This window comes from Sciurus carolinensis, chromosome 3 (assembly GCF_902686445.1).
Source record: "Sciurus carolinensis chromosome 3, mSciCar1.2, whole genome shotgun sequence".
Classification (NCBI taxonomy): domain Eukaryota; kingdom Metazoa; phylum Chordata; class Mammalia; order Rodentia; family Sciuridae; genus Sciurus; species Sciurus carolinensis.
Genome location: NC_062215.1, coordinates 109,368,506 through 109,381,880, shown reverse-complemented (window position 1 = coordinate 109,381,880; position 13,375 = coordinate 109,368,506). Strand labels below are relative to the sequence as shown.

General features: G+C 35.4%; 1 protein-coding gene, 1 non-coding gene and 1 pseudogene across 10 annotated transcripts in view; all 3 read right to left on the bottom strand.

Moving 5' to 3' along the window:
• Window positions 1–13,375, bottom strand: part of Pkp4 (plakophilin 4) — a 248,069-nt gene that overhangs the window by 45,395 nt on the left and 189,299 nt on the right. For 5 of the 9 annotated variants that reach the window (XM_047547028.1, XM_047547031.1, XM_047547033.1 and 2 more), the window contains exons 5-9: window positions 12,180–12,311; window positions 11,879–12,069; window positions 8,724–9,273; window positions 2,759–2,947; window positions 1,050–1,266 (exon numbers count right to left, since the gene is read on the bottom strand). In XM_047547028.1, the coding sequence (XP_047402984.1) occupies window positions 1,050–1,266; window positions 2,759–2,947; window positions 8,724–9,273; window positions 11,879–12,069; window positions 12,180–12,311 (1,279 nt within the window). The remainder of the gene's footprint in view (window positions 1–1,049; window positions 1,267–2,758; window positions 2,948–8,723; window positions 9,274–11,878; window positions 12,070–12,179; window positions 12,312–13,375) is intronic. The other 4 variants (XM_047547030.1, XM_047547036.1, XM_047547032.1 and 1 more) reach the window with 2 other exon arrangements.
• LOC124981583 (uncharacterized) lies at window positions 3,776–3,851 on the bottom strand (annotated as a pseudogene).
• On the bottom strand, window positions 5,107–5,177 carry Trnat-agu (transfer RNA threonine (anticodon AGU)). Its single transcript has one exon. It is a non-coding gene; the product is annotated as a tRNA-Thr (tRNA).

The window sequence follows — 13,375 nt, the reverse complement described above, 5'->3', positions numbered from 1 at the left end:
AGATAACAAACCAGGAATAGAAGAACCAAATGTATGTACAAACCTCAAAGTATTTTGGACATAAAAGTGAATAGGTGAGGTGGTTTTAGTGAAACAGTGGGTTTTCCATTCAACTATATAATACCTTTAGTTATTTTGTTTTAATGACCAAAAGCTCACTCATTTTAATTCACATTCATTAGGATAAACTGGTAGGTTGCTAAAAATGAATGAATAATTATAACAATTTTCTAGTGAAACAACTATTTGTGGGTGAAGAGTGATCTTGCTTATACATGCCTTAAAATAACACCATAGCTGCATAAAACTTGGTAACATTGTTGCTCTTTCAGAAATGAAAATTCTTTTAATTTTGAAATATACTTATTTATTTCCTGAATAAATTAAATGACTTTCATTAAAGATGCGGCTAGTTTTTCAAATCAATCAAGTACTAAAGGACTCACACTTAACTTAAAAAATATTGCCTATGTGGCCAAAATAAAAAAGAGGAAATGTCTATTATTTGTCAAATATATTTTGCTTAGGACACATAAACATTTTTTGTAAGCTATTTTCTTCTAAGATGTCAAAAAGCTTTTCAAAGGACCTAGTTAATAAAACCTCTATTGCGCTGACCAATATGATCCAAAATGTACACAATATTGGTCTTTCCCAGTTTAGAATAACATTTACATTTTATGAAGTCCTTGTCTAAGGAGTGAGTCAGGATAAGGGAAAAGGAATGAAATGATCCTTCAAAGTCTTTTGTTTAATTCTAAGAGGCTGTCCTAGGTAGTTGCCTGGCTAAAATGTTTAAATGATGAATGCTACAGAAATTCCCATAGACCTGCGCATTCCCTAACTTATAATTAAAGCATGGAAAGAAGTAATTTGTCTTTAAAATGAAATTAGCCTCACTGACCTTACACAGCTGGAACACAACTGGATGTATTACAGATAAGAAATTACTAATATTATAATAGACTTGACAACCTAAAATGTCAGAGTGAAAGAACGGCTAACTTCTGCGATACCATAGCACTCTGGAGACCCCGACTGGTACTTGCCTGGGGTCTTTCTGGATGCTGTCTATTGATGGGGATCTGGTGGTGCCATCATCAGCTGGTGCTGCATGCTGAAGCCGGTTGTAATTGCACTCTTGTACTCGGTATTGTATTGGCCTGTAGGGCTCCGCATAGGTAGCTGTTGTGTTTAGAGCATAATTATTTCTTTGGTATGTAAGGGTACTTCGTTGGCTGGACGTCCTTTGTAGATTTCCAACACCTACCAGAAAGGCAACATTTTGAAAGAGATTAGTGTGTTCTCCATGAGGTCATCCTTTTTTTCTTCCCTGCAGTGCTAGGGATTGAACCCAGGGTCGCCTAACCACTGAGTACATCAACAGCCTGTTTTTTATAATTTATTTTAAAAAATAAAGGGTCTCACTAAGTTGTTGAGGCCAGTCTTAAACTTGTGATCTTCCTGCCTCTGCCTCCTGAGTGGTCACAGGACTGCACCACCATGCCTGGCATGAGGTCTTACTTTAAAAAGGGAAACATTTTTTAATTTTAAGGAAGATTAAAGTTTTAGTCAATTGTATAAATTGTTTGCTTTTAGATTTTTACAAATCTAGCTTACTAGCACTAAAAAAGGGACTTAATTTTTAATATATGAACAATATTATATCAAATGTATTAGGAAAGAACAAAATGAAACTATAAATCTTCTTACATAATTGTCTTACATATGTTTATAAAGATTCAGTAACTTGAAACTCCAAGAGAAATATAAGAAATTAATCTTGGAAATAAATGATAAAAGCAAAATTTCATACTTTCATTTTAGTGATAAATAACATCTTTCTTTAAATTTGTAAATAACTGAAACCATCAACCTTTTCAACACAGGTTACTTATTTTGGTACACACTTTCTTTCTAACATGGGGAAATCTACTTCACAATAAAGACTGATTTATCAATTATTCTATAGATAGTCCTATAAATTAATGCATGATGTTATATGTAAAAACAGTGTCCATTGTGTTTAATATTTCTGTCCTAATTATTGCAGTAGGTATTATTCCAATGATTGTACACATAATTTTTCCTGGCATTACAAAGATTTTAATACTATTTCTTAATTCTATTATAGAAATTCCTACTTAAAGGAACATAAAAACAAGTGAAATATTTCTTCACTAAAATCAATTAAAAATTGGTACATTCTACTAGAAGGAAAACCCCTCAGTGGACTAAACTGCCAGTCTCTGGTCAAAAACCAATTCAAATAGTCTTTTCTTTCCTGAAATTCTGGGACATAGTTGTCTTGAGGTAAGCCCTTGATATCACTGCTAATGGAGTTTTTCTTTGTGGACATATTATTAAATCTGTAAGACAACTTCTTCTTCTTTTTTTTTTTTTTCCAAAGATTCCACAAGCCAACCCTGTAGCATGATCTAGCAGCTCACACCGCCATGAATGGTGTGAATGAATATGAGGGTTGGGATGCAAGGGTGCAATGCCCCAGCTCCCTGTTTTTATACGTTTCTACTGCATTCTGTCCCAGATGGAGTCCATCAAAAGGGATATCTTTTTCACATTTCATACTTAAGTATTCAGAGGAAATCCAACATCTGAAAAAGGGTAATGCCAAATACACTTGGGCTCCATAAGAGGTAAATCAAAGACAACCAAATCAATCATGTATGGATTCAAACTGGAAACCCAATCTCAATTAAACTCTTCTACTATTGGGCCAGTGAAATAAGGAAACCACCTGAGCCTGTGCGATAGAGCGCTGTCTGTGATCCTTGGAGCTCCACGGTTCCATGGTTTGGGCTTCGGTACACTGGGCTATAATAGGTCCTCCCCTCATATATAGGAGTGATGTGCAAGTCAGGAGACACAGCTGAACGAAGGTCTTGCCCAAGCTGACTGTGCTGACTAGCATAGGAACTACGTAAGCCTAGAGGCAGGAAAATGACATCAATTAATAACTGAGAAAATCATGACAAGGTTAAGAACATAAGCCCCAATTAAAATCCTAACCAACAGGACTAAGTGCTAAGTCTAAACATCAAAACTCGTGTTTTCCAAAAGAGGGATGCCAAAGTATGGTGTGTGTTTGTATGTGTCTGTGTATTAGTTTTCTTGGCAAAGTTTCTAATATAAAATTATTAAATGGTTTGATCCTGTGAAATTCATTCCCTAACAGTAATCTATTTCATAATGGTGATCAAATAGAGAATGTCTCTTATTACATGATTTTCATTTAAAAGAATACAATCATGTGCTGCTTGAGGATGTTTTGGTCAATAATGGACCAAATAGGATGATGCTCCCAGAGATCATACTGCCTACTGACTTTGTAGTTGCCTTGATTTGTGTAAGTATAGTCTATGAGTTTCAAACAATGACAAAATGGATAGACACATCTTTCAGTAGGCAATCCATAGTTAATGACCCATGCTGTACCAACAGTGGTTCACACCCTCTTTCTAGCCCTGGAGATCCTACTAAATGCAAGATGGGCTCTTAGGAGACAGGGCCCACTGGGTCTCATACCTCTACATACAATATGTAAGTGAGTGCTTATATGATGTACTTACTGTAAAAATGGTGGCTGCTTAGGAACTGTTTTGACATACATCTTTATTAATTCACAGATGACTTTTATAGGAAAATACTGGAAATTTTATGCTATAAGATTTGAATATTATCAGTAAACTAATAACATTTATTATTATAAAATATTATTTTACTATTTGCTGTCACTGTATTTTTCCTTTTCTTCACTCAGATGGGTAATGTGCCAATGTCATGACAAGGTTAGAGGGAGGCACATCTCACTCTTATGAACTGAAAAGAATCTTTTCTTCTTTTCTCTTTTAACAAAACCAAACCAAACCAAACCAAACCAAACCAAAAACCGTAGTTTTTAAAGGAACCCACATATAGATTCTTGTTAACTCTCTTTCTAGTATAAAGGAAAGATATAAAATCAGTAGTTTTAAAATCATTTAAAATATTTTGATTACAACTTCTAATGACTAATGTTTACATAATGAAAAGGTAGATTTCAAAGATGAACATTCTTTTTTTAAAAAAGTAAATCAGTATATTCTATATTATGATGCTCAAAAATTGGTGATTTTTCATTATTAGTAAGCAAGATTTGTTACTTGGTTAGATTACCAATTAAGGTTACAATCCAAATATAAGCAGGAGAAAGTGTAAACATTACACACATATCTCAAGTCAGTCAGCACATATTTGCTTTTAAAAGATGGCAAATAATTAACACAGTAACTAATTACAAAAAGATAGAATCATTCTCATCCTGTTAGCTTAGCTAATCAAATCACAACTAAAAGCAAATGGGCCTGAATATGAGTGATAATTATATGCTGCTTAGTGAGGAGTGGCAAGGAAGTTAATAAATATTTAGAGCCTCTAAAGTGAATGATTATTACCTACCCCGGACAGCAATGTGACATGGGAAGAAATTAAATGAACCAATATGGGTTTTAGTACTGCTCCTTAGTTGATGAAATGAAGATCACAGTTTTGAACAATCTCATGGCGAGGATATTATCCAGACAAACCTTCTCATTTCAAAACTGAGAAAACAGAACCTGTTTTCTGAACAGAAATGTGACCCACTCCCAGCAGAGAGCTACTTCCTGGTGGGGCTGAGGGAGCCACAGGGCAGTATTGTCATTACACCCTGACACTGATATAGCAATGCCTCAAGGACCAAAGACAAGCAGTGTGTGAGAAGCCTTGGACTCCACTGAACCCTTCAAAACATCAGGAAGGTTAGCCCACTGGGGACAGGTCCATGGAAACTGACATACTTTCAGGGGTGACATGATAATTGTGGCTATAAACTATCTTTGGAAGATTTTAGCTTTTTATTCACTGGCACATTTTTCAACCTTTTCAGCAGTGTATACGCTCTATTTCCTTATGAAACCCATGAAGATCTCAGACGAAAGTGTAGGAAATGTTTTTGTTAATGGTGACATAAGGTGGGTGAGTGAATGTACTTAGTCCCTGGCAATTCCATCAGGATGTTGTGTCATTGGAACATTCAATAGAGCCATTGATACTTTTTTTTTTAATTGGTGATGCTGGGGATTGAACCCAGAGCCTCCTGTTTACTGGGCAAGCACTCTACCACTAAGCTACATCCCTGGCCCTACAAATATTTTTGATTTAGTGGAGACTGAACATCATTCACACTTGAGCAGAGGCAAGCTGAGGACCAGATCTTCAGGTCAGCTGAGCCCCTGTGCTCCCACCAGTGCACTCTGATGGGAAGTAAGAACAGAGCTTTCTGCACCTTTCTCAGAATGTTGTATTCTCACTCTGTAAGGACCAGGCTGGATTCTTCAAAGGAATCCATGTAATGTGAAGAATATTGTGAACATTTACTCTAATTTCATGGGAAAAGTAACAATTTTTTTTTTTTTTTTTTTCAGGTACTGGTGATTGAAGCTAGGCGTGCTCTATGCTCTACCATTGAGCTACATCCCAGTCCTTTTTATTTTTGAGACAGATTCCACTAAGTTACTGAGGGCCTTCCTGATTCACTGGGCTGGTCTTGAAACCCACAATCCTCCTGGCCCAGCCTCCTCAGTCACTGGGATTACAGACATATATCACTGTACCCAGCCAAAATTAACTCTTCACCATTTAGAACTATAAAAAGTTACCAGCAAATATTTGCTTGTTATAGGATTAATAACAAAATAAAATTAACATGTGTGATAAGCTGTAATGAGAAACAAATCTTAGATTATACCGAGATGCAGCACTTTCTTGATACAAAAATCATTCTAAATAACATAACTATTTTTGTTTACATATTCATGTTTTAAAACACATACAAACACACATACCAGTAGATTAGCATTTAAAAAAATGACATAGCCCCTTTAGATTAAGTAAAATGAATATGTGTAGAAAGGTCACTGTAACTTGGTTTCACTGACAGAGATAGAAGTAATTATGTTCTATAGTCGGTTTTATTGTATTATTTATTTTATTATTGTTCCATAAACCTCTCTCACTTTCTCTCTCTCTCTCTCTATTTATATATATATATATATTTTTTTTTCTTTTCTTTTCCTGGAGCCGCCACTTTTATTTTATTTTTTCACAACTTATATTCATTATCTATCTATCTAGTGTGTGTGTGTATGTGTGTGTGTGTGTGTGTGTGTGTGTTTCTTTCCTTGAAGTCTGGAGTTTAATCTAACCTTTATGTCAGATAATAGGCCTTTTAAAGACAATCCCCCCCATTGTTAAATGTGGAAACTGTATTTATGTCTGTATTCACTGGCTTCTTGCCTGGGTCTCTGCATCACTCTCTTATAATCAGGGCTTTTGGCATGACTGTTCTACACATACACAGGGGGAATATGGAAGTCCTCAGAACTATTTTTCTTTTAAGATCTCCATGGGAGGTAGAATTTTATAAATGATTCCTACATGCTTTTGCTGCATTCTTTTCAGAGGCATTCTTTCTGGAAAATATCTAAGCTAACCACATTCCTCTGATGGCAGAATAGAAAAGAGGTGGTTGTACCACTCGGAATTTCTCTGAGCTCAAATTTAAGTTCAATATGAATTCATCATGCAAAACTGTTCAATTAAAAGCATCTCAAAGAGGCTTCACTTAAAATGTGTCAAAATGCATTCCATTGTCATGTATAATTAATTAGAACAAATAAAAAAATAAAAACAAAAACAAACAAAAACAAGGTTTCACCTTTCTTAGAAGATGTAAGAAAAATATATTAATTTTATCATAAGAAAATTAGAAAAAAAGTAAAAAAAAGTATTAGAAATCCTTAAAAAAACAACAAAAACCTAAAAAAATGCAAACAACAAAATAGATTAAAAAAAAACTTGAGAAGCATATTACAAGGTGATGATTTATGTTAAGTATAAAAAAACTTTTACAAATCATAAAAACAGAAAAAAGACTGTTCTGAGTCTGCAGTTTTAAGAAAAGATGAAATAAAATGGCTGATAAACGCATGGAGTCTCCAGCTTCAGTCATAACCAATATAGTCCATTTACAACAGCCCTTTACCTACCAGATTGGTAAAGATGAAAATCCTGGATAGTATGTAGAGCTAGTGAAGGTATAGAGAAACTGGTACACTCAAACTATACATGAAAATACAAGTTCAGACAACCTTCTCAGAGGGCAATTGAACAATATCTCTCAAGGTAAAAATATGCCCATATTTCAAAGCAGCAATTGTACCTCAAGAAATAGATCCCATAGTTATCCTAGTATCTATGTACAATAGGCAGGAAGAAGAGTGTATGTTGCATTGTGTCTAACAACTAAGAACAACAAAGGAGCTAAAAGCCCATTAATAGGGAACTGATTAAATAAATAATACATATATAAAAAAGGAATTCTATGTGTCTATTAAGAAAAAAAAATGAGGTAGAATTTTCAGACCTATTGACTCATTAAGTCCCAAGTTTTCAATTCTGTAAGCATTTCAATGTTTCAATGTGTTCGAATCAACACAGGTGCATTAAAATAGGTTAGAAATCATAATCTAAAGCTTATATGTTCCTTGCATATATTTTCACATATGTAAAAAATAATATATATCTCAAATACTGTAATCATTTATGTATTTCTTTTTTCATAAAACAGACTTCTAAAAAGAATAATTATTTCAAAGTTACCATAAGTGATATAGTTGCTGCTCAATTTTTTTTTTCTATATAGGTGTTCCATATCTGGGACAATGGGTTAAATGGGTTAAGCAAATAGAACAAGCTATAAAAGACATATATGACAGAATCCTATCATTATGAAAGAAAATATAACACAAATGTGTATTTACATGCATATATTTATATATGTAAACATCCTGGACAACACATAAACTGGTTGATGTGTGTAGTGGATGAGGGTAAAGGAGGAGATTGAAACTTCTACCTCTCATTTCATATTTTCCTGTATAGTTTTAATTTTTACCATTACGTATATACTACTTAAAATATATTTTAAAACACTAAAGACTAATTTCAATGTTTTAAAAAGAAATATTTTCTTTCTTTCTTTTTTTTTTATTGTAAACAAATGGGATACATGTTGTTTCTCTGTTTGTAAAAAGACAAATATTTTTACGGTATGTGGGAAATGCTTTGTAAAAAAGCCCTGAAGAGGGCAGGTATACAATGAAGGTCCTATACCTTTCTGATTTAACTGGAGTAGCATTTAAATATAATTCATAATAGCTTTGTGTATTTCCTGGTGAAGGTAGTAGGGAGTGAAATTCATATTCTAGTCCATACTGCTAAAGCATTTCTAAAGAAAAAAATTAAATATTAAAACAGATACTCTGATAACATATTTCAACATAGCTTATAGGTATACATAGAGATAGGTCTGGCTGGTGAAAAACCTTTCATAAAAATATCAATAAACAGCTTATAATTCCTTCCAATTCTTCTAAAATGCAAAATAAGTACATTTTAAGCTCTAATATTTTGAGGGGGAAAATTTGCAAAAGAGCTCGGCTGATATAAATATATATGATTTTATGTATTAAGGATTAGAGCCTGAAACACAAGTTAAGCTGAAATTTTTAGTGTAAATTATCAGATAAAAACAGAGTTTTTTCCACATTAGCATTCTGTTTCAGTTGTAGTTGCAGGAATGATTCCCTGGGCTTCATGTAATGCTGTTACCTCGTACTCACCAGTCAGGCTGTCTGGCCGAGGTGGAACCATCCTCTCATAAATGTCGTACTGCTGCTGTCCAAATTGCTCCATGTCATGAACAGTCCTTTGCAGTGAAGGTCCCAGATGCTGCGGTACTGCGGTCATCCCTGAGCGTTTGGGGGACGATGACCCCACCTGGCCTTGGGATGGGGAAGCTACTCGAGTCTGTGCATCCGTCAGGGTCAGTGGGGACCCCACTCTGGCGGTAGTTTGGTATTGAGGGGCTGGTCCGTTGGGATTGGAGGTCTGTCGGGAAGTGACAGACCCAATCCGCCGCACAGCTGTTGGGGAGGCGGGTCTCTGTGAGTATGGAGAGGCTGCCCGCTGAGCAGGTAACGTGGTGGAGGAATATGCACTGGGGTTCAGAGGTCGGGAGTCGGTCACTGAAGGAGAGCCAAATCCACTACCCAGAGAAGTTCTCAGTGACCCCCTTGAAGGAGACACGCCTGTGCTGATAACATAAGAAGGAGACTGTGCTCTAGATGGAACTGAACTAACTCTTCTCATGGCCCGATTGGCTACTGATGGCTGATGAGAGGGGGGAGAAAAGAGAATGGGTTTATCCAGGGTTTTGTGTCCATTGTCATTACAGAAAAATGCACACAGCTCACTACAGAATGTGAATTCACTATTTTAGGCACCCAAATTTCTTTTCCACTTTATACTTTAGAGCTAGAGCTTAATTTTCCTCATTGTGCATTTCTTCTTTTTTTTTTTTTTTTTTTTTTTTTTTTTTGGTGATTTAATGTGAATCCTAAAATTAGTAAAAAGAGATCTAAAGACATTTAATATTCGTTTTGTTCTTGTCTTTACATTGTTTTTTACCCCTTTGCCTATGCATTTTTCACAACACATAGAACGTTTTGTTCCAAGTGTCATGAATAACTCATGAGTGTGAAGGATCACTGGAGAAATGTACTTACTTCATTCCCTGCAAATCAAAGTTTGGCCAAGGTTATGCATTTTTGTAAAACAGAAAGAAGTTTTTGAAGATGTCAGTCTAAATGTAGCTAGAGGAGTGTTTATAAATGGTTAGTCTTTATGGGTTGACCCTGCTAACAACATGAGTGTGTTCTTTTGACAAGGAATAAATGAATGTCTGGATTGAGCCTAGACCCAGTGCTTTCCTCTATGAATTTACTTCAAAGAACAGCTTGGCTGCACAGGTGCTCTGGTCAAATTTGTTTATTCCTTTAGCTCAAGAGTAGCTTCTATTTTCTTTTTACGTCCTCTGATCTATGAGTGCTTGGCTTTAGCTGGTAGATTTAAAAGATGCAATAAAGATACCCTCATATCTGTTTTAGTAGGAGGAATGCTCAAAGTCTCTGTTGGGATCTTGGCCTAGTCAGCTGGAAAAGACCAGAATGGAAAATGAACATTTCTGCCATGGATCATTCTACTATTAATCCGTAGACTCCTGCAAACACAAAGGGCATCAGATACTTTTCTTGCTGCTGCTATAACAATGAAGAAAAATGGTAGTTGGACTGAAGAAGTGGCTGAGGGGAACAGGCGTGGGAAAAAGGAAAGAAGGCTGAGAAATGAAAACAGACTTTAGGGCTTCAGATGATAAACCCAGAATGCTTGGTTATCTCCTGAGTAATTGCTAAAGTCCAGTTGTCATCAACCCCAACCGCATTTTGTTGTGGCAATAAGAAAAGAAGCAGGATGCTCGGACTTTGTACACCCTTGGATGTTATAAGTGGATGTGTGCTTTGCCTCCAGGTGCCACAACTAACTGGGATGGCTGAAACATCTGTTCTGAGATCTCACGTGTATGTGAGTTCAACAATTTTGAAATGGTAATAGCAATGGAGAGGAGATAATATGTAGAGTTTGGTAAATAAACAACAAGGCAGTAAAGATAGGGTTTTAAATTAGGGAATAACTGGAAAGTTAAAATGTATGCTTGTATGCCAGTAGGGCTAACAACAAACTACCCAAATCAAATGACACTTGGCCCAGATGGTTAGAAAATATGTTGTCCAGACTATATGCAAATTAAATCTTAGAGACCTACTTACAATTCTTAAGTTTTAGGAACAAAACAATATAAATAAAAACAAAACAGAAACATTTGATGAATTCCCATGGGCACTTAGTTCAAAGCTTCTCAAACTTTTCCATCAAAGCACCCCTAACAGCAAAGGGGTAGGTGTATAATTTGAGGACTGCGAGTGTAGCTTGAAGTAGCTTGCTACCAGTACAAGATTTCCTGTGTCAGCTTAAAAAGTCAAATACTTAGTTTTTCCCTCCTAAATCAATAAGCAAAAGTGCCAAAGTTGTATTGTATTTTTCTGTTGACCCTCAGGCCTGTGGCCCAATTCTGTGTGCACCTGGATTACATTATGAGGAACATACTGTCTGCCTAACTTCTCTGATCATTTTGCTATTTTTCAGCTCCAAAAGATCACTCGGGTACTTGGAAAAGGCCTGTCCTCACTGGTTACTGCCGCATAGGACTTGTACTGCTTCTCTTAGTACTGGCATATGCTGGTGGAAGGATGTGAGTAATCTAGCAATGAGGAAGACATTGAGGTGTTTTAAAGGTATAGATGCATTGTTACTTTTTTGCCCATCAAGATAGACAGCCCTAACTTAACAGAATGGATTGCTTCTACACAATAACTTTCTATTAGCAAGAATATCTATATTCCAGTAAGAGAAAAAATGTGCATTCTGAGAATCATTCCAGTGATGAAGGTAAAAAGTTTTGGTTGGAATGGGCTAAGTCTCATTTCATGCAGGTGTGGGAACAGTGCTCTGTCCTTTTGGACTTTCCATAGCATATTTTAGTTCCAGTCTTTAAAGGAACTCACAATCCCTGAAGAACTACAACATTCCATCCAGTTCTCTTAACAAGCCAAACTTCTTGTTTATAAAATTACTCTTCCTTATCTAGAAATGTATTAGAATACAGGAGCTAATTAACTGGAACAAACATATTTTTAGGTTTTAAACTTAAAAATTCATTAACACTGTAATTCAAATAGTATAAAATTATTTTGCTACTTTAACCATTCAATAAATTCAAAATTGCATGTATTGGCATTACTTTTAATAAGGAAAACCTGCAAAAGATATTCAACTAGGTGGGTATTTATTTGTAAGGCTCTTGATGTGTTTGGCTTACCTGAACCAGTGTTTGTCCTTCAGCTCTTGAATTCCTCACCAAATGGTTATTGGTTGATCCTATGAATGAATGCTGCTGTCTATTATCTGCCTTGCTCAAGTTCTGGTTGTTGTGGAAACTTCCTGCTTCCTGGTATCCACTGTCAGAATAAGAATTCATTTGTGTTGAACTTCTTGAATTACCCAAGGATCCTGCAGGAATGAAACCAGCAGAAAATATCCTTATTATATAGCTCTGATGCTCTTTTTCAAAAAGAAAATATTGAAAGCAAATCTAATACTTAAAAGATAATACAACAGACCCTCACTTTCATGGAGAGATGTCTGTTCTGGTGAATAGAGGGTCCCTTGTTCTGGCTCTGTCCTGATGAGATAGTTGTTGGGGTGGACAGTGTCAGAAACTCTAGGTTTGCTTACACCAGTATTTGGCACATCTGTAAGTACATAAGTTTAATCAGTTAAATAGAATGATAATTATTACATAAGAATTTATTTTAAAGGTTTCAGATATTTGTCAACGGCATTTTATAATGTTAGTACATAAATGTTTCACCTTAAATAGCACAGTTATTTCAATTCTTTTCTATATGAATGTGTTCCACATGAGTTTATGATAATATTTTGTTGAATTTCATAAATGCTTATTCTTATTACAAGCCCCAAACTAACTTTTGCACTGTATTAAACCAAAAAGTGCAAAGTGATCTTTGTTCTCTTGGAAAATACATCTCTCAGATGACTTCCTCCAAGAAGATTAAGAGACAGAATGAGAATGATGACCAAGTATTTTTAAAAAGGTTCTCTGTAACCTCCCCTGCTCACTTTATTATACTGGGGATTAAACCCAGGGTTTAACCAAGTACTTTACCACTGAACCACATCCCCAGACTTTTCATTTTATTTTGAGACAGGGTCTCCTAAGTTGCCCAGGGTGGCCTTGAACTTGTGATTCTCCTGTTTCAGCCTCCTGAGTAAATGGAATTGTAGGCATGGATCACTGCACCTAAACTTTTAAAATAAAGACTTATATTGTGATGACTTTATGGGGCCTTGTGAAGAAATCTCTCAAGGTATGATAGGCTTTTTATTTATATTTTGTGTTGTTTACAAGCAAAGGAATTCTACAAAGTTTTCAGAGTTGCAAAAAACAGAAACTTTAACTTATTACTCATCTGCTAATTTATCCTGTTGGCCTTTTCTAGATGAATAAAGACAAGTCTAATCTGATCACTGTTTCCCTTAACCAAACCCATCCCTTTCATTATCTCATTTTATTTTCAACTATACCATTTGTCATATTGGACTTGGGAAAAAAACAACAACAAACCATCCAAACTCAGTTTATCCCCTTCCCCATTCTAACTCAAGTTTTTTATGCTATAAACTTAGGTGTTGTAGATCATGCTGCTTTTTCCCAATTCCACTCAAATATCCTCTTTTCTCCAGCATCTAAAAAAATATTTTCCTACGAATAAAGTCTTTCCTCAAATTTAACCTT